Raw genomic sequence first — 25784 nt, forward strand, 5'->3', positions numbered from 1 at the left:
CTACAAGCCGGGCAGATCCCCAGCTCTGCCAAGTGGAACAAAGCAGAAGCCCTCTTCAGACTGGGGGCCACCACGGGAAGCCTCACCAGTTCTACAGGAGAAGGAGGAGACCGGAGACAGGAGACGGGACCTCTACAGAGAGAGGGCAGGGCAGCTCTTGGGGGTGCCAATGTGGCCCCAAGACCTAGCCCAGGCGGGGTCTGGCATCAGCCTCAGCCCCCCAAGGAACCAGCCTTCCACCCCATGGGGTGGTCACTGCCCAAGGAGAAGGGGTTAATACTCTGCCTATGGAACAAGTTCTGCAGATGGTTCCACAGACAAGAGTCCTGGGCTCAGCGCCGAGACGAGCAGAACCTGCTGCAGCAGAAGAGGTAAGCTTGCCATCTGCTGCTCTTGCTCCTCTGCCTAGCAGCAGAGCCGACACCCCACCCCATCCCAGCTTGCTTGAGTCTTCTTGGCACCCCTGGCTGGACAGTCTGTGCCCCTGGTCATGGGCTGGCTCCTGGTTATCACTTTCTCCTGAGTCGTGGCCTGTGGGGCTAGCTGGCCCTGATGTCAGGTGGAAGGCAGCCTGGACACACATGTTAGTTATCTTTACAGTTCCATTCAATCCTGCAGGCCTCTTGTGAGTACCTCCCCAGTAGCCAGGCACCTCATTGGCCCTTGTGAACCCTCTACCCCCCAAGGGGATTGTGGCAGGATAATGTCTTATGTTTCTGTACTCCATGTTCCTTTAGCAGTCTATGGCAGAAACACATTTTATATATATATATATAATGTATATATATATACATACATGGGGGAATGAATGAGAGAGTGATTGAATGAATAAGGCAATAATAAAATATGGCAAAAAAATGTGAAATTGCATATTATTCCTGTGAATTTGTCTCAGCCAATGAAGGGATTTAAAGACCCAACAAAGCTCAGTTGCAGCCCGCAGTGTCTTCCTCTCTACTGGTGGGTTCGTATGACCTCCTGGTCAGAATACCTGAGATGCTCACCCTGTTGCCTTTCAATCTTGGGGGTCTAGGAGAGAACCTGAAGTTTGATCCTTTAGGAAATCTCACATTGTGCTTCCATTCACTGAAAACTTTATTATCCTCACTCGATACCCACTCCTGCCTCAAACACCATCTTAGAGTTGACTTTGGGAGCAGGAGGAATAGGAAACCCATTGGACCTGGGACCCATCCTGTGGCGGTCTGCTTTGTGACATTGTAAGTTGGGCTCCCCACCCAGCTGGTGACGCTAAAAGGAATTGTGCTCTGGGGGGCTCCTCCAGGCTTTGCAGAAGCAGGTAGCATGTATTCACAGAGGAAAAGGCTGATGGTTTTGTCTTTGACTTTTTTTCAATCTCTGAATGCAGGGCTTGTCTTAACCTGGCCTGAGGGCTGCCTGGGATTTCCTAGTCTTTGGATTAAGTAGTCCCTGATGGGATGTGCCCCTTCTTAGAGCTGCGGCTTTCCTGTCTCTCACATCAGCCACCCACCTCTCTTCCCCAGGGCTGGGAGAGTGGGGGCCAGGGCACATGTCTGGCTGATGACGTCTGAAGGCAACAGAATGGCATTGTTGTTAGAGAATAATTCCTCATTGGTTTCACTTCTCCTCTTCCCACTCAGGACCCTGTTGCTGGGGGCATCAGGCACAGACTGCAGAAAGGTCAGGGGTTTTGAAAGGGGTAGGTGAGGTTCCTATATCTCCTATGCAGGAAGAACTCCTGTAAAGGACCTGGGCCTGAGCAAGCAGCCTAGCTAAGCATATGCTATTAGCATTCATCTAGTCTGCACCCATTTCTTCCCACCATCTGGTGGCCTCCTCTGTGTATTGGGCTAGCAAGATCTAATGTCGTTAGTAGTCAGAATTCTCTTCTCCATTTTCTGGTCTTCAGATCTGTTTCTCTAGTTTTTTGACCCTCTACTTCCCAGACACTTGGTGTCCATGGCAGTGACCTTCTTTGGGTGTTCCTTCCCGGAAGGATATGAAATTTTCTAGGAGTTTCTTGGACTGTTAGGTCAGCTATACACAGGGAAGGCATGCTGGAAGTCAGACAAGTTGGGGGCAAGCACTTAAATAAGAGCTATGAACCGTGAAAGAATCTCATCCTCTATAGGCACCATCGTCCAGTTTATCTGGTATAAAATCAAACACAGGCGGAGGGGAATTCTGTCAGCCCATAAGAACGAATCGGGCCGGAGATTAAGAGGGAGTCCCAGAAAAGAATTCTGGGGTAGGACCAGGAAGGATTTCATGGAATAGAATGTGGTCTCACCAGAAGGCAAAGCTTTAAGAACTCTGCAGGATGAGCAGAGGTGAAGCAACCTTTCGCTGTGTTCACACTTCTCTTGAGTCTTAACCATGCAGCTCTCTAATTTAAATCCTTATTGCCGAATGCTCAACTCTTTCCCATGTCTTCTGTCCTAATATTTCTCATTTCTGTATATCCAATATGTTAAACGCTGACTGAGCATAATATGTACTCCACTGGGGCTGTGGGAAAAGTACTTGATATGTTCTAGCTTCTTTAAAAGCTCATGTTCTGATGGACAAAATGTACCAAGATCTATGCTGTCCGTGCGTCTCTTCAGATTAAATCAATCTCAAAGACAACAAAGATATACTGTTGCTTGTGTGTGCTACAAAGTTAGGCTCATGGTAGTTGCATAAATGTTGAACATGCATAGCATTTTTTCCTTCGTTGTCATTTCTAAACAATTACTGCACAATAGCAATTTATATGTAGTTTATATCCCACTAAACGTTATAGATCACCTAGAGATAATTTAGAGTACACAGGGGGAAGGTAGGCAGTGGTGCATGCCTACACTCCCAGTCCTGGGAATACTGAAGCACGGGACTGATAAGCTCAAGGCTAACTTGGACAACACAGTGAGACTTGTCTCCAAAAATTCAACAGTTAATAAGTAAGTTGAATATTGTGGTCTTCACTTGTAACCCCAGCACTTGGGAAACTGAGGCAGGAGGGTCATTTAATATGTTTAACATGGTCGGGCGGTGGTGGCACACGCCTTTAATCCCAGCACTTGGGAGGCAGAGGCAGGCGGATCTCTGTGAGTTCGAGGCCAGCCTGGTCTAGAACAGCTAGTTAGAGGACAGGAACGAAAAGCTACGGAGAAACCCTGTCTCGAAAAAAAAAAAATATGTTTAACATGTAACCCAAGTTTAACATGGACTACACAATGAGTTCCAGCCCAGCCTGGGCCACTTAGTAAAGCCATATCTAAAGGTCTACTAGATGGATATATAAACACATGCAAACATGATATCACTGTCGGGAAGGTTCTAGAGCTTGGATGGAATGTTATAGAACCAATGTCCTACAGATCTGGAAGAATAACCGCACTTAGGTTAAAAGTGAGAGCACAGTGAAGGTCATGAAAAGGTTTAAGGAAATGTTGAGAGAGCAGAGAAGGAAACTGTCCTATCTGTTATCTGATTTCTGCTAGTGTGGGGTGTGCTGGGAGCTTCGCAGAGGCTGCCCAACCTGACTTCCCACCCCTTCTGTGCTGACATTTTCACTCCCTGGGAGGACAGGGAGCCATGCTGGATGTCAGAGTTGGGTTACACAGATACCTGTATAAATGACCTGTGTGAGTTGAAGTTTCTGTGCAAACTCAGCTCTGACACGTCCTATAGACCTCAGTTCTTGCCTTGATAGGCACATACACACATGGCTGTTGCCTTGCTTGCCAGTTAAGAAACAGTTTGGTTCCAAATCTTGAAATTGCCACATTCTCCAGGTTCTGACTTCCTCATGTCATCGCCAGGACTCTCAGCTGGAGGGAGGTGGCCCATGAGTGCCCAGTGTAGGCCATGTTCCCACACATGACTGCTCTTTCTCATCTGTGCTCATTGCTTTGGGCCTAACCCCCACCCCCCACCCCAAGTAAAATCAGGAAGAGCCATAAAAACTAGAAGAACCACATAATCGAGTGGTAAGCCCTGGGGCTATGCTCTTGGTAAGCAAGTCTGCCTTTAACCCTGTGTGAGCTTCTGGAAACAACCTGACCTTACTGCCTCAGTTTCTTTTTCTAAAAAAAAAAAAAAAAAAAAAAAACAGGGAGAATTATTCAGCTGGTGTTGTATGGCTGTGGAAAGCAAAAGTGGAACTAAATGATGTTACTTCGGGAACTGACAGGCACACGGAATTATGATAAAACATAACATAAAGAGATAAAGAAGAATTATGACAAAGCATAGCATAAAGAAGGCAACTACTGAGAATGACAAGAATCAGTGGGGCTGTGAACTTCCTCCTAACAGAAATGAATCCAATCAGAATGAAAATGTATGCTCCTGGCACCCACATGGCATTATCCCTCACAGTCTACACCCAGCGCCTACTGTCAGCTGAGAGGGTAATTGCAGGGAAGCTCCTGTGTATCCTCCCCACCACACATACTTCTAACCCTGATTAAAACAAAGAACAAGGACAGAGAAATGGCTAATGAGGCACTTGTCTCGGCTCAGACTCTGATCTGGTTGGACAGATCACGTCTGAGTACTCACCCCGAGATTCCATCTGTTACGCGAGCACGTTAGACTCCATTTAAACACAATTTCTACTCTCCTGATGTGAACATTCCTTAAAACTCTTTGGATCATTCCTTGTTTCCCAGAGTAAAGGACAGAGCATGACTCATGTACACAGCACACATAGAGTTACGTGTTCATAAGAGTCAGAAGCAGAGGACTAGAGGAGCAGAAGTTACGGAAGAGGGAAGTCAAAGACTCTCACTTAGAGACACAATGTTGACCTTGAACAAGAAAACACTCACTTATTTCCCCCAACAACAACAAAAATATGATACATTTTGCATCAAAGAAGCCTATTACTGAGTTTTCCCCAAGCCATCGTGGAACTAGACTGTTCAACTTTATACTCAGTTGCAAAGTAGAACAAAATGTTGAAGAACCTGGAAATATCTTTTTATAACTTCTATTTCTTATGCTCCTCTCTTTTTTTCTTTCTTCCTTACTTTAATTATTAGAAAAATTTTTATATGTTTATGGAATTTTAATTTCATGCCATGTGAAGAATTCTTTTCTCTTCATAAGTTATGAATAGTTGCACCTATAAATCAGGGTTTCTCTACCCCGGCATGGTTGAGTGGGATAATTCTTTGTTGGTGTCCTGTAGGAGATGTTCAGCCTCATCTTTTCCCTTTATCTCTTGTTCTTAGTTGTTCTTTAGCCTTCTGTGATGGGCTGCTATTGGAGGACCTACAAGATTCTTCAGTATTCCTTACACTTTTTTTGGAGACCAAGGATTGTGAGTCAAGTTTGGAGTTCTATGTCCTTACTGTCAAATCTTGGGAGTTAGGATTTTCTCTGCTATCACCTTGTGGCCCTATGTAGTTACTGCAAGTAATAAAGTAGTCTGAAAAAAGAAAAAAAAAAAAAAAAAAAAAAGCTCCCTGACCCTTCCCTTCTTCATTTTCCTGGCTTCTGGAGTTTGCAACAAAAGAGGCCATTTCTTACAAACATTATTGAGTTGGTGTGGTCTGGCTAAGTTGCCAGATAAGACACGGGATACCTATTTCAATTTGACTTTTAGTTGAATAATGGGTGAGTTCTTTCTGCGGGCACGAAGCAAAATATTGCATAGGATATATTTATAGAGTTGGAGAGAGAAGTTCTGAATGGATATGATCAAAATACATTGTATAAATGCACGGTATTTTCAAAGGACACTTGAAATAGTGTTGAAATAGTTATGTAACTGTAGCACAGTATTAACCGAGCATCGTGTAACTGTACTCTATATCTGGCAGTCTTTGGTCTCTCACAGGCCTGCTAGGCCAGCAGCAGACAAAGGCGGAAGGATGACACAGGCGATAGAGGCTTGTGGGGAAGCTTTGCCAGCTTCAGCGATCTGTCATGAACAAAAGGAAACTCTGTGACTCCCAAGTATAGAGCAAGGAACATGTTCTATTTACAACACCAAGTGCAAGATGTTATAATAAAAATGAAATCAAAGGAAAGAGTAAAACATGTTCTAGGAATAGGGTAGTGGTGACTCTGTGTGTATGTGTGTGTGTGTGTGTGTGTGTGTGTGTGTGTGTTGGAGGAGGAGGCTTTGTTTCCCCTATCGTCTAGTGCTGACTTTAAAACGTCTATATAAGAGAGTAATGGCTAGAGTCATGGTGGTGGGGAAGAATCTAAAACACTTGTTTGCCGCCATGTTTTTGAACCAAACACTGTTTTTCTCTTAGTTTATGTTTATTTAAGGTTGACTTTGGGGGGGTGATAGAGACAATAAGAGAGGCAGTAAAGGCACCTTGGCTACACGACTGAGTCATCCATTCTACAGCTGTCATAGTGAGCAACCACAGCACACTAGGGCATTTTGCTGGGTGCAGAAGTGCAGAATGCACAATGGACAATCACTGGGTTGGGAGAATGCATCCAGGAAGAAGCAGCCTTTGGGCACAGGCCTAAGAAGAACGGTGTGCTCTGTGGGGCTGAGACGTGCGGTGAGATTAAAATGCCAGGTGTAAGGAGTGAGGGGGAGGATCAGAGAATGGAAAAATGGTTGCACAAAGACCGTGAAGGACCTCTGTGTTCCTTGTCTTTGGGCATTGAAAGACCCGTTGGCCTTCTGTAAGCTGTGACAGCAGCCATTTAGAAAGACTATCTTGACAGCATTACAAAGGATGGACGATAGTTAAGTAGGGTACAGGGAAACCAAGAGAATGTCTTATTAATCCTGGACCAAAGCATAGAGATGTGAATTAATGACCTTTAATAGAAAAAAAAAAGAAAGAAAGAACTAAATGGAGACAGAATCTTAGATGATTGATTGACCCTGGTTGCTACCCTTGGGCCTATGAGGGAGCTGGGGTTATGGTTGTGGGAGATAGAAGTCACTTTCTTCTGCTTATCACTTTCCTAACCCCAACTTTGCTATAAGCTTCTTGTCACTGCCAACACTTCAGGATAGGAACTCCTCTCCAGATCCTTTGTTAGTCGTGTGATTGGCTATCTATGGATACATACAATAATTTCATTTACTCCCGCAGAAAGACCAAATTGCTCCAACTGAAAGAAAAATTCTATAAAAACATAATCATGTTTCTTAGTCGCAGTAAGACTAGAGAGGTGATTTGTAGAGCCAGGGAATAAATTTTTTTCTAAAATGCATAAAACTCAGATAATAAATAGGAAGATACTGGGGACTGGGAGTTGGGGTAAGGACTCTGAATTCAGAATTGGGTACGCTCAAGAAGAAATGGAAGAGGAAAATGAGAACGTTCATATTCACATGAAATTCAATAAATAAATTCTCTAAATTAGATTCTTTACTTCCCCCTCATCTGTTATTGCTGGCCACCATTTATATCTGCACAGGTCCTAGTAGTGGAAATAAAGTAGCACCTAAGGCCCTCTAGACAAGGCATGAGGATGATGGATGAGTTCACTTCCTAAGGTTTTGAGTGTGCACTTTAGAGGTGGGGATTCCAAAACTTGCCTTGGATGTGTTACTTCAGCAACTTTACATGCATGGACCACACTCCTGGCTTGAGCAATATTTCCTGAACTTTCACAAGAAATCCATTGGAACTCTTCCTAAACTGCAGATCTGGACATTTCATGTCAAAGGGTAATGAGAGAGCTGGAGTTTGTTATTAATTTGCATAAGATGCTGATCATTAACAGGATTCCTGATTTAAGCAGAAGGATTGAAAAAAATAAGATGTGAGGAGAGAGAGGTATGAATGACCACCGCCTGGAGCCAGGCTTTCTCACATGGGCCATGGCTGTTTTTAGACCGAGTCCTGAAGATATTGCCAGAGAGGAGGAAAGTGGAGGAATCAAATGTTCCGCACTGAAGGTCAAATAGCAAGGCTTCTTGTAATAGGAGAAAACCCACTAGTCTCTGCATGCTGGCTTCCTCCACAAATATGAGGGAGGAACTCCTTATACCTCTAGTATTTAGAAAATCAGGCTTATCATGCAGGGCAATCTCAGGGCACTGCTGAGTCCACAATAGGACCACTACAGGCATGAACAGATCACAGGGTGAGTGTGTGCCTGAACAAAACGCCTTCTTTCTTTATCAAATATGCATAGGCATTTTATGTGCATGCATACACACGCACTACATACCACACACACACACTGTACACCACACGCACTACCTACTACCCACCACACACACTACCCACTACACACCACACACACACACACACACACACACCCTGGGTCTTCTGGTCCCAGCACCAGGGAATAGGAAACTAGTCAGGGCATCTCTTACATGAGCTAAATGTTCAAAGTCAGTTTAGAAGAACTGAACAATGGGAGGAAGAAGTTGGTGAGCTTTGCACTGTAATGAACCCATCTGCCTGGGTCAGGAACCTCGCTGTCCTTGCTGTTGAGACACACATATCTGAGTGAAGCCTTCATCACTTGCCCCACACCTTGGTATGTTCACTACTACCACCTTTCTCGTTCCATTTCCCTGTAGAATCTGGGAGTCACCTCTTCTTCTAGCTGCCAAAGAAAATGATGTCCAGGCTCTGAGTAAGCTGATCAAGTTTGAAGGATGTGAAGTGCACCAGAGAGGTATGGAGCAAAGACCTAGCAATAATCTGTGGGTCAGGCCCGCCCCCATCTCACAGACTTCCCCAAGAGATCCCAAGACCCAGAGTCTGTTTTTTCTCCATTGACTGCCCTGAAGACATTGTATGCCCTTTCCCCCCCTCTTAATGCCAGGAGCCGTGGGGGAAACTGCACTGCACATAGCAGCCCTCTATGATAACCTGGAGGCTGCCGTGGTACTGATGGAGGCTGCCCCAGAGCTGGTCTTTGAGCCTATGACCTCTGAACTATATGAAGGTGAGGCCCTAGAATGGATGATTAGCTGTGTTTTCCAGCATCTCAGATAGATAATTTGGGGAACTAGACAAGTTATTTAAAGATCCCTAATCTTTATAATTATTATTCCACAAGCTGTCCTTTTTCTAAGTGCTGATAACAAGTCATTACATCTGGTGCCTGATCCTCCAGAGACCCAGAGAAGGGGCAGGGTTGGATGGAAGGAATAATAGGATCTACTGGGAACCTTTAACACCCACAGGGTTTTTGTCATCCATCCAAGATGGTCACACAAAAGGAAACTATAGGGAAGCATGAGAGGGATTCCTTCAGGGTTCTGGGAGCATATATGTGACTTACAGCTCTTTTTGGGCCAGGTCAGACTGCACTACACATGGCAATCATGAACCAGAATGTGAACCTGGTCCGAGCCCTGCTTGCCAGAGGGGCCAGTGTCTCTGCCAGAGTTACAGGCTCTGCCTTCCAACGCAGTCCCCACAACCTCATCTACTATGGTGAGATCCAGGGTCAGGCTCAGAGGTGGAAAGTGGGCAATAGCAATAGGAGGGGAGGCTAAGGAGGACCCTTTCTTTGGTTGCATCTTCTGGGAAGCTTGGAAGGCAGAGCCTCTGAGACTTAGAGCCAGGAGTAAGAAGCCAATTTCCTCTATCACCCTCTGGACTGTGTTTTCCTGAGGTTTCTGCTGGGCAACTGATCCTAAGATGAGTTATGGGAGGAGGAGGCAGTTGTTGGGCTGGAGGGCAAAAGTCCCTCTCCTCTTCTGATCTTGCTGTCTCCTGTCTCCTATCCCCTTGTGTCCACAGGAGAGCACCCTTTGTCCTTTGCTGCCTGTGTGGGCAGCGAGGAGATTGTCAGGCTGCTCATTGAGCATGGAGCTGACATCCGGGCCCAGGACTCCCTGGGTAAGAGCTGGGATGACGAGAAAGTGCTGGATGCTGGGTGTGAGAGGACGGGGGTCATGGAGTGAGTCATCAGGGGACCTGATGCTAACCTCTGTCTTCCCCAGGAAATACAGTGCTGCACATACTCATCTTGCAGCCCAACAAAACCTTTGCCTGCCAGATGTACAACCTGCTGTTGTCTTATGATGGAGGAGACCACCTGAAGTCCCTGGAACTTGTTCCCAACAACCAGGGACTCACCCCCTTCAAGCTGGCTGGAGTGGAGGGCAACACTGTGGTGAGACCCATGCCCTAAGGTGTTTTCAATGACCCTCATTTTATATTGCTAGTGACAAAGAGAACTGAACACACCTAGGAAGCATAGGTCCCACTCTCGGCTAGAACTCGGGTCTGATTCAACCTATGTCTTTTATGTCACTGGTCCATTTTTTTCTGATTGTCTGTTTACCCTGACTGAAGTCCTTGGGAATTCATGTAGCCTAGACCTCATCCTGAGATTTTTCTGCAATGCCTAAGCCCATTTGTCTTTCTCAGAGGAGTGACTTAGCAATTTCCCCATATCTCCAGACTCTGGAATGAGTCCCAGGGCGGGATAAATGTAGGATTCTGGGTAACACAAGTTCTTTTGTCTTCCAAAGGCAGTGGTCTTTATGAGAAGGCCAGCACCTTCTCTGGTCCTTTTCATCCAGGCTGTGACTGCCTTCAGCTGTGGATCCCGATCATCTGCATTCTCTTCCAGATGTTCCAGCATCTGATGCAGAAGCGGAAGCACATCCAGTGGTCTTATGGGCCGTTGACTTCCACTCTTTATGACCTCACTGAGATCGACTCCTCAGGAGACGATCAATCCCTGCTGGAACTTATTGTCACTACCAAGAAACGTGAGGTACAGAGACTTCACAGTACAGACCCTGGTGAGGGGTGCTGGTGTCTCAGAGATACTAATCTATTCCATCTATTGTTGGGGTCTCAGAGATACTGTTCTGTTGCTTCTGTTGTTGGGGTCTCAGAGATGCTGTTCTGTTGCTTCTGTTGTTGGGGTCTCAGAGATGCTGTTCTGTTGCTTCTGTTGTTGGGGTCTCAGAGATGCTGTTCTAATGCTTCTATTGTAGGCCCGCCAGATTCTGTACCAGACACCCGTGAAGGAGCTGGTGAGCCTCAAGTGGAAGAGGTACGGGCGGCCCTACTTCTGCGTGCTGGGTGCCATCTACGTGCTGTACATCATCTGCTTTACCATGTGCTGTGTCTACCGCCCCCTCAAGCCCAGGATCAGTAACCGCACCAATCCCCGGGACAACACCCTCTTGCAGCAGAAGCTCCTTCAGGTGACACCCTGGTAGCGATAGATAGGTCATCGGGAATCTTCTCCTCACAGCATTGTCTCTCTTCCCTGACTCCACACCAGGATTTCTCCTCTCACACAGATCGCTGATAAGTGGGGGCATAGACTCAACATGCACATACAGAAACGTGCATACATTCTGTGAGACTAGCTTAACCTTGTGGTCTAGAAAGAGTTCGAAAGAGCTGCTGGCCTTGGGAATTGTTATGAGGATGGAGACAGGTTATTTACCAACATCTTTACTTCCTAGGAGGCCTATGTGACCCCCAAGGATTACCTACGGCTGGTAGGGGAGCTGGTGAGCGTCATTGGGGCTGTGATCATCCTGCTGGTGGAGGTAAGCTGTGGATAGGATCCCGCAGGAGACTGTCTGCCCCAGGGACCAGCCCACATTCTGTTCTGCAAGTGTCTTTACGTCTCCTTGACTTCTTTCCAGATTCCCGACATCTTCAGGTTGGGGTTCACTCGATTCTTTGGGCAGACCATCCTTGGGGGGCCATTCCATGTCATCATGTGAGTGTCCCCTTCATCTCACTCTCATTCTTCATCTTACTAGAGCTTCCATTGCCCTCCTTTCCCTTAGCTCTGAGTTCCCTCTACGATGTGTAATCCCAGGGTACTATGTCTGTTGAGGCTGAATGTGACAATATGGAGTCTGTTACAACTGTACTCTTGCTGCTAGGTCCCTAGGATTAACCTGAATTTTTTTCTCATTATTCCTTCTTTTCTCCCCCCCCCCTTCCCAGTGTCACTTATGCCTTCATGGTGCTGGTGACCATGGTGATGCGGCTCACCAATGCAAATGGAGAGGTGGTGCCTATGTCCTTTGCTCTGGTGTTGGGTTGGTGTAATGTTATGTACTTTGCCAGAGGATTCCAAATGCTGGGTCCCTTCACCATCATGATCCAGAAGGTCAGTGCCTCCCTTATGCATCCTAAAAGAGAGCCCTAAGCCAAGGTTAAGCAAACACTTTTCCAGGGGGATGGTTAGTACATATGTTAGTACACTGTGTTGTGAACCCTACACAGTTCTTGCTATATGTTCCTCTTATTTTTTCTTTGAAAAAAATTAAAATACTCTTACAAGCTTAAAAATCATCCTAAGTTTAAGATCCTCACCAAGACGTGGCAGGTAGATTTAGCCAGCAGGTTGTAGTATTCTCTGCCTCTTTCTCTCCATAGATGATTTTTGGTGACTTGATGCGATTCTGCTGGCTGATGGCTGTCGTGATCCTGGGATTTGCTTCAGGTAAATCTCTCATCCAGACGGCAGCTGCAGGAAGGAGGGCTGAGGTGGGGGAGTTTATGGGTAGATAATCCTTCAGGCTGAACTTGGAAAAGGCCATGAAGTATCTAAAGATGGGATGCTGCTCAGGAGTGAGGGACATTAGTATCAGAGGCAGGAGATTAGGAGCATAAACCCTGCAGAAAACTGTGGAGAATAATATGTAAAATGTATTGTTTGTGAGCTGATCAAGGACAGCAACAATAGACCTGCTGGGGTGGACAGAGGAAAGGGCAGGGGGCCTCAACCCTACTCAGAGAACTAAGGAGACAGTCTTCCTCGAGGAAGAGAATACCACTTTGTTATCCAGCACCAAGGGGTAAGCCCTGGAAACATATACAAGTCCCATTACACAGACTGAGCTGATTGTATTTAGGAAATCGCACGGACACACACACACACACACATACACAGGAAATAGATCAACAATGAAAAAGAGGCCATGAGTTTGATAAAGAACAAGAAGGGGTATATGGCAGGGCTCAGAAGGAGGAAAGAGAAGGGGAGTAATAAAATTTTATTATAATCTCCAAAAATAAAATAAATTATTTAAAATGTATCTTTAGAGATGAGCAATATAAGATGAAGGGAATGGGAAGGAAACAGACAACAAATGGCTGGTGGTGGGCTAGTCATGATACAGTTGCCATGGTAACTCTCACCCCTTGGGTGGAGCAGCCTTCTATATTATCTTCCAGACAGAGGACCCGGATGAGCTGGGCCATTTCTTTGACTACCCCATGGCACTGTTCAGCACTTTTGAGCTCTTCCTCACTGTCATTGACGGCCCTGCCAACTATGATGTGGATCTGCCCTTCATGTACAGCATCACCTATGCCGCCTTTGCCATCATCGCCACACTGCTCATGCTCAACCTCCTCATTGCCATGATGGGTGACACTCATTGGAGAGTTGCCCATGAGAGGGATGAGCTCTGGAGGGCACAGGTGAGCCCTCTGGTGGCTAGGAGGGATACTGCATATATCTTCTTCCTGCCCAGGAACTGGCCATGCTCAGATAAAAGCAGCCGATTGTACTCATGTATATTTGGATAGGTTTTTGCACAAGTTATAAAATAATGCAACATTCCAGGGGAATTTAATTAGTAACAAAGGGCACTTCTGGAAACTCTGGGTAGAATTCCGTGTATTTTCTCAACACTTAAACCCGCAGTCTTTTCTAGAAATAAAATGAACAAATGGCTAAAAGTATATTTGGTAAATTGTGCTCTCAAGTAAGAATGGAAGTATTCAGTCTTCTTGAAAACATCAAAGCTACAAAATTTGACCCAGAAAAATTGGAAGTGTTATAAATAATGAAATTTAAAAAAACCCAACACTTTCTTTAGCTGCAGAAGCTATCTTCAGTCAGAATATTATGATGGGCATAAAGGACAATGAGATGAATCAAGTCCTCATTTAAAAATATACCTGGAAAAGAATTTAGCCCAACAAAAATAATTTAGGTAAAATAAAAATGGAACTATGAAACCCTGGAAAGCATTTAAATGTGATGTGTGAAAAAGGAGTAAAACCTAAACTGGCTAAGAAGGGTCGGCTGGGAGAAATATTTTGAAGATATCTTGATATTAGGTTTCCAAGCGGGATGCTTTTGTTTTTAAATCACATTATGTATGCAGGTTCAAAGCATTCTGAGACCTGTGAACTTCTATGTTTTCTACACTCTTGCCTATACCTTTGGTCAAGGTCTCTCCTGAGGGAAAACTCTTACAGGTCACCTGCACCTCACTTGGCTTTGCCATGGCTTTCAAGTCACAGGATAAAGAATTGTGGGGCTCCAGCTCCATTCGTGCTCTCCCATGGAAGGGGATGATGTACCAAGTTCACACTGCCAACTTGGTTTGGGGTCTTGTTTCCATTTCCAGAGAGCCATAACCAACGAATTTATTACTAATTCATCCTTCCTTCACCCGGCTTCCCCTCCTCTCCCTGCCCTTCTCAGTTTGCACAGGACTTCTCTGACTTCACTTTCTGACCCTAAATATAGGTTGTAGCCACCACTGTGATGCTGGAGCGGAAGCTGCCTCGCTGCCTGTGGCCTCGCTCTGGGATCTGTGGGCGCGAGTATGGGCTAGGAGACCGCTGGTTCCTGCGGTAAGTGACATAGGCCATTGGTGGTATTCCCTAAGCCGTCATTTTGCATGGTGTCTTGCTTCCGGAAGCTGTATGGAGGTCTGTATGCTTCCTAGGTCCCAGGCTTAATTGTCTTAAGTGTAGCTACTGAGGATGAGACTCCATTTTGAGTTTGGACTCCTAAGCATTCCCAGAGCAGAGCCTATAGCTTCCTGGAACCTGGTTGCTGAGGGGCTGGTGTTCCGTGTCCCCATGGTGGTTGCATAGAACCTCCAACGATGGTGGGGCCTAATGAAAAGTGTTGATCTTAGGTCTTATTTTCAGCTCCACCCTATCTGAATCCCTCTTCCCACTCCCTCCAGGGTGGAAGATAGGCAAGATCTCAACAGGCAACGCATCCGCCACTATGCCCGGGCCTTCCAGCAACCTGACAACCTCTATTCAGAGGACTTGGAAAAAGACTCTGGAGAGAAACTGGAGTTAGCACGTTCCTTTGGTGCCTACCTGTCCTTTCCCACACCCTCAGTGTCTCGAAGCACCTCTCGGAGGAGCAGCTTCAACTGGGAAAGGCTTCGGAAAGGGACTCTAAGGAGGGACCTTCGGGGGATAATCAACAGGGGCCTAGAAGATGGGGAGGGCTGGGAGTACCAGATCTGAAGGTTGGCTTTCATCAAGCGTCATGTCCAAATGAAAGAGAACTGGTCAAAACGTAGAAGCCATCCCCCAAGTCCAACGGGGAGGGTGAGGAACATGCTGAGGAATGCACACTGGGAATAATTGTCCCAGGTCTCCCCAACTCCTTCAGCTTGAGGCAAAGGGAAAGACGACTCTGTGGTCTTTGCCGTAACCAAGCAATCCTTGTGCTCTTACGGAAACTCCACTGCACACCAGAGCACTTTAACCACAGGCTTGCCATCTTGGGCGCCTGTTTCCACCCAGGTCTTGTAAGTAGGAGGGGATGGAACTCTTCCCAGAGTACTCCAGACAACTGATGGAGAACATTGAGCTTGTGGGAAGGTGTGTGATGGAGAGATGCAGGCACCAGTCTTGGGATGGAGAAGCTGGGATGAGCCTTGCCACCTTCCAATAAAGTCATTTCCTGATTCCCACCCAGCTCCCTCTATGTTTCAGTGAACTTAACCACTGACCCACCCTGTCATGCAGCACTGCTCCTCCCACAAGGCCTCCCTAGCTCTTCCTTGCAGACCGAGGCACAGACACACCTAAACTTATAAATTCCCTTCTTTTCCTTTAATATGGGGGAGGCTGATGGAAAGGCGGGATTTGGGGCTGCAGTGTCCAGTGGGCTGGGTTTAATGCGGCAGGCATGAAGGCCGGAATAAAGCCTGACTCAGTCTCACGCGTACTTCCTCCTGTGGCTCACAGATTGCCGACCAGACTTTATACCTCCACTGAGCCTGGCTGCCTCAGGTGCTGCTGGAGGAGCTGGATGTTGTGCAATAGCTTCTTCTGGTGGCCAGCCAGGGTGATGCCCAGACCCGGCAGGTCTCTGGTGAGGAAAGAGTGGATCAGATGTGGAGTTGGGCCCTCTCCCTCAATATCACAGATCTACTCCCTGGCCTGGGGATCAGAGTATCTCCCCTCCGACCTCATCAACCCCACTTACTCCAGGCTAAGCTGAGCCACATCACTGAAGGTAGAGAGGCCAAACTTGGAGAAGTTGTCCTTGTAGCATTCGAGACCAATGGCAGAAAGCCAGGCCTGGGGAGAGTCCAGGCAAGGAAAGGCCAAGGCCACAGGGTTCAGAAGAGCCTGGGAAGGCCTAAGGTGGGGGAGGGGCAAGCAAAACAGGTTTCTTCTTCGTCTTACTCTCTCTGCTCAGTTTTCTCTTTGGTTTATATCTACCCTCCCTGGCTTTCCCAGGCTCCAGCCCCAAGCTTCAGACCTGTCCCCGGGGCCCCCTTCAGCCTGGAGGGTATCTGGCTTGCGGATCATCTTGTCAAACGCGGCCACGAGCTGGTCAAAGTGTGGCCGACGGGAACGGTCCTTCTGCCAAGTGTCTAGCATCAGTAGATGGAGTCCAGTGGGGCACCCTGGAGGTGGGGGCAGCCGGAACTCTTGCTCTATTGCATTGAGCACCTGCCGGTCAAGAGGAACATGCAATGAGAAGCTATTGGTGTTAGAAAAGGGGGGGGTGGGCTGAATTCAGGTGTAGCACGAGCCTGAGATGGCAAGGGAACTATAAAATTTGGAATTTTCCAGTCACGAGATCTTAGAAAAGGAATGGGTCAGAAAAGGGTAGGTTTAGGATATGAGAGCATAGGTGGGGTCTAGGTCAAGTTCACCTCCTGCTCACTCATGTCCCAGTAGGGCCGTTCTCCATAGCTCATCACTTCCCACATAAGTATTCCAAAGCTCCAGACGTCGCTGGCCGTTGTATACTTCCCGTGTGTAATGACCTCTGGGGCTGCCCAGCGAAGCAAGGAACTTGAACCCTGAAGGGGAGAGCCAGGGGTAAACTAGGAATAACCATAGTCAGAGTCACATTCCCTGGGCAACTTAGATGCTTAAATGTCTCAGGAGTAGCACATCCAGCATCTTGTTCCATCCCTGTGACCATCGTGCAGAATAGATACAAGACGTGGAACCAAGGCTTCAATCCTATGAAACTGCACAAGGTTGTGGGGCTTTAGAGTGGAGCATTTAGGATTTTATACTGCCGTGCTGACTCTTCAGCCTGTGTGACGGCTTCACTGATGGCAAGTAGGAACTAGTACCAGTTTTGTGGTTCTCTTGTCTTCCTGTTCTTTCTTGCTTTTCCTTGCTTCCTTTAGATCCTCAATTGCTCTAAACCCAGGCTTCCCTCTCCTCACTATGCGACTGAGTCTTTAACCCCAGGCACCGTGATATCCCACCAGCGGTTCTGATATTCTAGCTTTCCCTTCAGCATGCTGAAGAGCACTGAGCCGCCAAGGCCCTGAACTTACCTGAGGACTGTGGCCAAGTCGGGCCACCTTGCACACCAGGTGGCTGTTGACCAGCACACTTCGGGCAGAGAGTGCTCGATGCACAAAGGCGAAGCTGGACAGGTACTGCATGGCCGCAGCCACACCCCGCTGCATGGCCACCAGCTGCAGGCTACTGAACTGACCCTCCCGCTGCTGAAGAACAGAGGATAGAGGTCATCAATAGGGCAGGCACACTGCAAAACACACATTGGTGCAAGAGGGCAGTCGGGAACAAATTTGAGAATCAAAATGGCCTGGGAATGAAGGATGAAGACCATGATGGAGGATTGGCTGGTAAGGAGCAGAGGCAAGGCTGTCTTCTGGAAAATGTGGGATTTGTAAGCTTTCCTTCCTTAACCCAAGACTCCCCTCCTTCACCGGAGAAACACTGACCCTAAGGAAGCTGTCCAGGGGACCGAGCTCCATGAGTTCCGTCAGCACCATGATAGGCCGGCTCTTGGTGACTACACCTTCCAGCCTCAGGATATTAGGGTGCTGGAACTGGCCCAGCAGTGCTGCTCGGCCCAGGAAGGTCATCTTCAGGCTCTCAGCACCCCCTGCCCACAGGGCCTGGATAGCCACAGCCTGTTCTCGTCTTCCCCGTGGTTGTAGTCGGCCCCGGCGCACTTCTCCAAAGGAACCTGGAAGAATAGATACCGGTATAGAAAGAAGTCAGGACGTGTTCAGCTGTGCTTACAAGGAATCGCCAGGCCCTCTCAGGCATCCCTTGTGCCTCAAATACCTGCCCCAATGACTTCCTCAATCTTGATATACGTAGGGTCGACTTCTCGAGCAAGCTCTCTGATGGCCTGGCAGGGGTCCTCATATGTGGAAGGATCAATGTAATATTTTACTCCAAGCCCTGAAGAGTACAGTGTATTATGAATGCGTGCTATAAGCATGGGCACCCAAATACCCAAGGCACACCCCACCCATCTACTTCTGGAAGATGGTGAGGAAGGGGCTCTCCTTCACCAGGCATGTGCCTTGCTCCAAGCCCGCAATCCCTGTCACAATCCCTCTCCCCTTCCCAACCTGGGCTGCTGTACTGCTGCAATTGTTCTGTGTAGCCAGTCCCACGCCGCTTCCTGAGGGGCAAACCAAGAGCCTGGAATCACACCTGTTTCTGTCAGCCTGTGTCTGCCCCAACCACCCTGGCCCAGCAGACAACTTTCAAGCCACGGGTCTGAGGACTGAGGAGGCTTGACCAGGACCCTCCTTCCCACCCTAGCAACAAACTAGCAGAAGGATACGCGAGGTGCTGAAGGGTTCCTGGGGTGCCCAGGGCTTGAGTGGTACTGGGGCAGGGTGGGTAGGAGTAGCAGGGGCCTCACCGCTGGAAGATGACAGCCAGAACAGTGATGGCTGCCAGTAGGAGGAAGGCCAGCGCCCCCAGGATGGAACCAATCACCAAGGACAGCTTCTCTGGAAGCTGGGAGGACACCTCACCTGAGGGATCAGTGGCAGAGTCACAGGGGTGAGTCAGGTTTTCTTTGGGTCTACATGCTTCCGATGCCCCCTGGACATCCACAGCGCCACATGCACACACCTCAGGCGTACCCTCATCCTTCTGAACATCCTTCCCACCCTACATATTCAAGAACTGTCAACATAGGCTTGCATTACACACGTTCATACCTGCAAACACACTCGTATTAATTCACTGTCTCCCACTTTACCCAAACAACCTGTAAAGTCAGGGATCACCCACAGTATCCTCCGTTCCCAGAGACTCTGGTCTGGAGAATGATGGGTCAAGATTTATGGCTTAGACAGTCTTGGAACCCCAAATGCCCACCTAAACTTCTTCTCACCTTGAGGTAGGGTCTGGAAATAGACTTTGCCCCCATAGGGGCCATGGCCAGCTGCAGTCCGTGCCCGCACCTGGAAGCCATAGATGTGGCCAGGGCTCAGCCGTGTCACAGTGGCAGTGTTAGTCTCACTGGTCATGGTGAAGGAGTGGGATTCGTCTTCTGCCTAGGGACAACCATCACGCATCACTTTGTCCCTGCTTTTATGGACCCGTTTTTCTCTGCGATCTCCCTGGTATATTGGCACTTCTTGCCCCGCTCTGTAGCAACGTCCTTGCAGGGTTGGGGTTGTGGTGGCTGAGAGCTCTCGGAGCACTGCGGAAACTCCTGACTCACCTGGTCATAGTAGCGCAGCTGGTAGTCGAGGATGTTTCCGTTTGTCTGCTCAGGCTGTGGCCAGGACACTGTGATGCTGTTGGCTGCCCGGCTCACCTGGTGCATCACGGGCACTGCAGAAGGGACTGAGGAGCAGAGTGGAGAATTATTGTTGGGGGGACTGGAGCCTCTGGAGCAGCAGCACCCAAAGGTAGAGAGGACAGACTCGAGAACGTGATGTCTAACGCAGGCTGGCTGGAAAGCAGGGATGGGGAGGAGGGGAGCTGAGGAGCTGAAGCAAGCTGTCCTTAAGGAGAAGGAAAAGGGCTCACCTTCATGGCTGGTGCTGACATTGATGGCCGCAGCCTGGGGAGGGTCAGGGCTGAGCTCGGACACCCCATTGACAGCCTGCACCTCCAAGATGTATGGCACATGTGCTCGGAGCCCCCCAACTAACACTCGACTCTCAGTCAGGCCCCTCTGGCGGGGGTCGAAATGCACCTCATCCCTGCAGCGACGACACGTCCCCCCACTGCCGGGCTCCCGGTGGCCTCCACACTCCTTGCATACAACATTGAAGAGCAGGTCCCCTCGGCCACCCAGCTCCTGAGGCAAACGCCAGTGCAGCATGAGTGCTGAGCCTTGCACCTCAAACCAAAGCTCCCTGGGAGCAGATGGAGGGCCTGAAAGGGGTGCAGGGGCGTGGGAAAGTGAGGTGAAGGTGGTTAAGGGAGGAAGAATGTCAGAGGGTGTGGCCAAGAGGCCAGAAAGTGGGGCCAGAAAGGAGGGTGGGAAAAGAGGAAAGTGTAGGGGAGGAAGCAAAACAAACAAACAAGCAATACAAAGTCATTTCAAGTGAACTCCAAAGCCCTTTCATCCCCATTGTTAAATTAGGTCCCCTAAATCTTTACCCATTCCCAGATTTACTGCGTTGACCTGAGTTCAGGACTCACCAGTGCAAGGAGCCTCTGGTGGGTCGGAACTGGCCCTGTAGAAGCCCTGGAGACAAGGGCATACTGGGGCTGCAGGCTCAGGGGAGTGACTGCGGGCTGGACATGGTGAGCAAGGGACATTCCCAGGCAGGGCCTTATAGGACCCTTCAGGGCAGGCTAAGGAGACAAAGGGGAGAAAGTGGTGTCACATCTACTTCAGTCACCCAGCGCAGGTTTCTAGCCATGTGCACAGGGTTTCCTCCACCCCCAGAGCGGGTTCTCAGTCCTGAGACCCAGGCTCCACCTGCTGTTCCCTGGTTCACAGATCTATCCAGTCAGTCAGGGGACAGAACTAATTTCCACTTATCAATAGCTAGGTGTAATGGGAGCTGGGGACAGTGTAAGCCCAGAAGCAGGAGTTCCAGGTGAGGATACGTTAACTCCATGTAATTGTTCTTTTTAGCTCATCCACGACGACATCCTACCTGCCTTTAGCTACCATCTCCACAACGAACCCTTCCCTGACAGGTACCTATGGGCACAGAGGAACCCACACAAGATAACTCAAAAGAATGGAGCAACTTCTGCTCTGTGTCACTTCTTAGGTCCATGGTCTTAGGTTACAAAACAAGAAATTATGGAACACTATATCAATTTCTAGAAATTACAAATGAGTTCAACAAGTAAGTCTGTTGTATACTTTAGAAAGTTAAATTGGGGAAAACGGGTCCTTTCCTCGGGTGGCTTATTTGAAATATTTTAAGGAAAAAAATCAACTTTGCGGTGTTCAGGAGAGAAACCCAAGGCCAAGAGGGTGTGGGAAAGACTCTCACCTTGGCAGAGCTTGTCTCCACGTGCAGGCTGGTGTCCAGGTTGGCAGCGGCAGGCTCCCACCGCTACCATCCACCTGCCTTCCCCATTGCAGTGTAGCCGCGGGGGGCTGCCCCCTGCCTGGCCTCCTACTCCATCCTCCTCTGGTTCCGCATGAGCTACACAGGTGCCCACAGCCGCCACCAGGGAGGCCCCTCCGGCTCCACTGGCCTGCGTCTCAGGAAAGGACGCAAAGGCACGCAGAATGGAGGGACAGGTGTAGGAGAAGAGCTTGACGGCCACAAGAGCCAGGCAGGCTCCCGTGTCCTGGAAGGCCACATAGAAGCCCCGCTGAGTGAGAGGACCAAAGCTGCGCTCTTTGACGTTCAGCTGTAGCCCCACCCGCTGACCAGTCCTGTGGGGTCCCACAGCCCATGAGGAAGAGGAGGAAGAGGCAGGGAAGCTCTCGTCCGCTGCAATTGTGTCCACTTTGGTCCAGCGTTTGAGGTGCCAGGCTGAAACGCTGTCGGGGCTGTCAGGCTCCTCAGCCTGCCGGTAGTAAAGAGTGAAGGTCTCCCGACAGGTGCCCCCGCTGACACCCAGGCTGGAACATGCTCGCACAGAGAAGTGAAGGCGGATGTGTGCCCTCTGGGCCCCTCGCCGTTCCACAAAGTGTGTCTGCAGCCAATTGTCCTGCCCAGCACCTGGAGGGACGCCTGCCACATGGCATGCTTCGAAGGTCCGAGTCAGCCGGCGCTGGTCATCTAGAACACTCACCTCGTCCCACTGCAAGGGGACCAGGAGAAACAATTAACTGCTAGTTTGCAGAGGGAAGTGACCGTGGGACATGGTGGGGCTGTGTCTGTTCTACTGAGATATACCATTAATGCCAAGCAAAGCAAGAGAAGGTACCCTGAAATTCTGTTCCCCACAATGGATGGGAGTCTTAACTCACAGCTTTTATCCAGGGTTTCCTCCCCCAATTCCACTTTCTAGGGAGCAGCGAGGGCCAGAAGGTGGGTTCAGAGTGAAGAGTGGTACTCACCCCACCTGGTGGGTAGGTGAGCCAGCCAATCTCAGAGGTCTCTCCTGTGGTATCCAGCAGTACCTCTGTTCAGACACAACAGGACACACTGTGAAAAGCCTCCAGCTGGCAAGACTACTCCCACTCCATTCCATGGAAAACCAAATACTGCCCTTCCCGGATCCATTTAATTTGCCAGCAGGAGTTCAGTAGCTGTGAGGCTGTGATCCCGAGTCTCAAATACTTGATGCAAGTACTGTTCACCCTCCCTACAAGCGTCCTTAATATTGTCACTCTTGTTCTCCACCCCCTCCCACTGAACACCTCTCCTGCCTCCCCTCCTTCCTACCTTCCAGGGCCAGGACTGAGGGCCCCAGAACCAGGACCCACAGACTGCACACTATGCCCGCCACTCTGCTCCCTGGCCCAGCAGTGTACTCAGTAGCCATGAGGTATCTTCAGCACTCCCACCATCGCCTCGGCTGCCACCCTGCTCTGAGGCGGGGCTGCAGCTTTTGCAAGATCCCGGGGCTGCAGCCAAGCTTGCTTCCTAGGGAGAATTTGGGATAAAAAGAGGCAGAGAGGAGAAGTCATTTTCAGCCACGGTATAGGTGCCCAGACTTCATATCACGCCCTCTCTATAGGTCTCAAACTGTCCCCGAACCAACCGTGGGCACGAGCCAGTAAACACTGACTCAGGTGAGCTTGTTATGCGCTTTCCACTCTGCTGTAGAGACACATGCCATGCCCCTCTCCTCTCCTCTCCAATGTCTATCTCAAAGCCCTCATTGGTAGAGAGGAAGGACAGCAGAGTGTTAAGCCAGCCTTACCCTTTTCGTCTGGACGGAGTTATTCCAGTTTGTTCTCTTCATTTACTCTGCACCTTTCCTCCAGCAGCCGACCTGTATGGTAGTTAAAAGTCTCTTCTCATTAAGAGCACTTTCCCCCTATGGACATGTGGGTTCTCACTAGGCCCCAGCAGTTCTGCCCTGACTACTCTAGATTGTTTTACAGAGACAGGGAAGCAAAGGGGACAAAGAAAGATGGCCGTGGGGTATGAAGGGAGGGGAGGTGGAGGAACAGATGTAAAAAGAACACAGGCATAAGGGTTCTGAAAGATAAATGAAGCTGGGTTAGAAGAGGACAGCTATGTAGGTCTGACACTCAACTCAGAACAAAGGTTCTCTTCCCCGAGGGGCATGTTTTCCCTTGCAGCTTACAGCAAACTGAGCACATAGCGTAAACATATGGAAGGATGCTTCTTCTTTGCTCATAATTGAAGCAAAGCATGTTGAAACAGCAGTGACAAGCCATTCGTTACAGAGCGATGTTGGTGCCTTTACCATGCATGCATGTTACCATCCTATTCCCCAGTGTGATAGTTTTAAGAGGTGGAGCCTTTGGGAGGTAGTTATGCAAGGAAGACTTATACCAATGGATTAGTATCCTCAGAAGAGACCCCTGTAGCCCTCTCTCCATGTTGTGAAGTCACAATGAATAGAGGACAGTCTGCAATGAAGAAGGTGGTCCTCACCACAACCCAGCATGCTGGTACCCTCATCACTGAATAGCCTCTGAATGGTGAGGAACACACTTCTGTTGCTTATTAGCTGTCACTTCTCAACTGGCGGTCCTCTGTGGTTGTAGGCTGAAATGTATATCACTTTAACCTATGAGATTGACAACACACAGTCTGACAAACTACGATAAGGGTCTCTTTCCTATATTGTTTTGAAGAACGCATATTGTGAATACAGCATGTGGAGTATAACTGGCAATATCTGCCTAGTAAATTGACTTCTGGAAGTCCTGCAGGTATCATGAATTTGCATGTACCTGTTTGAACAAGGGTGGATATTCATGAGCCTGGGGGTGGGGCGATGCTGGGGATTGAACCCAACTCCATGTTTTGTCCTCAGCCACTGTGAACTGTTGGTAAAGGGAAAGGGATGTAAAGTGACTGAACACCAGTAGGAGGAGGGTTGGGAAATTATGGTACATCCTAAGCACAAATATGAGCTGTGTATGTAATAGCATAAAAACGATTTCCAAGTGAAAGCTATATGTGCAGAATGGTAGAGTAAGCTCCCATTTGTTAACTTGAGAATAGGTTCTGAGCTCCATATTTAGCTTAGTGCTAGAGCATTTGCTTAACATATGTGAGGTCCTTGGTTCAATCCCATCATTAGAAATAAAAAGCAAATAAATACCTATATATGTGGAAAATATTAGGGAATGATACAGGGAAGTGATTAGGGAAAAAAGGAAATGAAAGGGACTGGGGAAATATTTTCATTGTCGTCTAATTCTTATAGTAAAATAATGTTGTATAATTTTTATAGTAAAATAATCTTTCATGAGTATTTATTATCTTTTGAACTTAATGATGAATTAAGATTTCTTTTAAAGACTATAACTAGTAACTGTTTAGTAAAATGAATCAAGACAGTGCTTATGCCCTCTGAGTGATTTCTATGGTTTACATAATATCCAGCCCCTACAGGAAACTTCTGTAGCCATTGGTAGGTACAGTTTTGTACCCAAAAGCCTGCCAAGGCATGGCTGCTTCCATGGTGAAGACCAGCTCCACCACTGGTGGTACTTTTGCCTTTCTCTGTAACTTGGTCTCAAATGTTCATGTGGCCTATAAACAAGAATAGCAGGGTTCATTCATTTCTGATGAGGAAAAAAATAAAAGGCATGTTGCTCACAATACTGGGAGAATGTAGAAGGAAGCAAGCAAGCAAAACAAACAGCAAAACCCAAAGCCAATTGGAAGGGCAACCTCACCCTGGGTACACGTGGCCTGGTCATCCAGTGATAAAAAAAAGTCGTATTTGCCAATGCAGCCAAAGTTAAATTGAAGCTGTACCTGACTGTGATCTATAGAAACACTATAATTTAATTCCTGCTCATCTGAGTTACTTTTCTGGCAAAGAGGTTATGTGTGTGATAAGATAAAGCCTTTAGTGTCAATCCATGAAGCCATCCTGAAGGGAGACTTTCTGTACACACCTGGGGGCTGATGAGTAGCAATCAAGTAGCCAGTGAATTTTTCCCCTTATCACCACTAATGCCCTACGTGTGAAAAAGAGAATCCACGGCCTATATAAAGAGGCAGGTACTGAACAGTTCCACGTAGGAAAACAGTTTGTAAGAAGCATAGATTCTCTGAAGGCACTGTTCTGCATGATGCCAGGATCTCTCCCAGATTAAGTGAATGCTCTAGAGAAGAACTTCAGAGCTTATGTAGCTGTCTAAATCTTTGTGATGCTGGCTCCAGCATCAATATCTGTTTCGTGAATACTGAGAAGTAAAGCATGTTGGAGATGTAATCTGAAAAGGTGGCTTGTCAGAAGGGCCCAGGTTCTACCCAGAGCCACGATGTTTGGGTACTTTGATATTGAGATCAGAAGATGCCAGAGGCAGGCTTTTAAACAGAG

At 48.1% G+C, this 25784-nt stretch overlaps 2 protein-coding genes across 3 annotated transcripts in view; one reads left to right on the forward strand and one right to left on the reverse strand.

Moving 5' to 3' along the window:
* On the forward strand, positions 1-15812 carry Trpv6 (transient receptor potential cation channel subfamily V member 6). Its single transcript, XM_057770773.1, has 15 exons — positions 1-371; positions 8489-8586; positions 8737-8859; positions 9216-9353; positions 9663-9761; positions 9866-10038; positions 10501-10647; positions 10874-11086; positions 11354-11440; positions 11540-11616; positions 11850-12015; positions 12285-12351; positions 13066-13334; positions 14395-14501; positions 14843-15812. The coding sequence occupies exons 1-15, from the start codon at positions 244-246 to the stop codon at positions 15135-15137; spliced, it is 2187 nt and encodes a 728-aa protein (XP_057626756.1). The 5' UTR covers positions 1-243; the 3' UTR covers positions 15138-15812.
* Positions 15725-25784, reverse strand: part of Ephb6 (EPH receptor B6) — a 15371-nt gene continuing 5311 nt past the window's right edge. Inside the window, exons 2-18 of one of the 2 annotated variants that reach the window (XM_057770762.1) lie at positions 23172-23243; positions 22691-22891; positions 22363-22427; positions 21341-22103; positions 20529-20684; positions 19908-20258; positions 19597-19721; positions 19264-19333; positions 18784-18898; positions 18485-18537; positions 18192-18311; positions 17843-18090; positions 17429-17602; positions 16787-16936; positions 16387-16580; positions 16108-16263; positions 15725-15990 (exon numbers count right to left, since the gene is read on the reverse strand). In XM_057770762.1, the coding sequence (XP_057626745.1) occupies positions 15882-15990; positions 16108-16263; positions 16387-16580; positions 16787-16936; positions 17429-17602; positions 17843-18090; positions 18192-18311; positions 18485-18537; positions 18784-18898; positions 19264-19333; positions 19597-19721; positions 19908-20258; positions 20529-20684; positions 21341-22103; positions 22363-22427; positions 22691-22790 (2949 nt within the window). In that variant the 5' untranslated portion in view covers positions 22791-22891; positions 23172-23243 and the 3' untranslated portion in view covers positions 15725-15881. Of the gene's footprint in view, positions 15991-16107; positions 16264-16386; positions 16581-16786; positions 16937-17428; positions 17603-17842; positions 18091-18191; positions 18312-18484; positions 18538-18783; positions 18899-19263; positions 19427-19596; positions 19722-19907; positions 20259-20528; positions 20685-21340; positions 22104-22362; positions 22428-22690; positions 22892-23171; positions 23244-25784 lie in introns of both variants that reach the window. The other variant, XM_057770754.1, reaches the window with a different exon arrangement.

This window comes from Chionomys nivalis, chromosome 1 (genome assembly GCF_950005125.1).
Source record: "Chionomys nivalis chromosome 1, mChiNiv1.1, whole genome shotgun sequence".
NCBI classification, from domain to species: Eukaryota; Metazoa; Chordata; class Mammalia; order Rodentia; family Cricetidae; genus Chionomys; species Chionomys nivalis.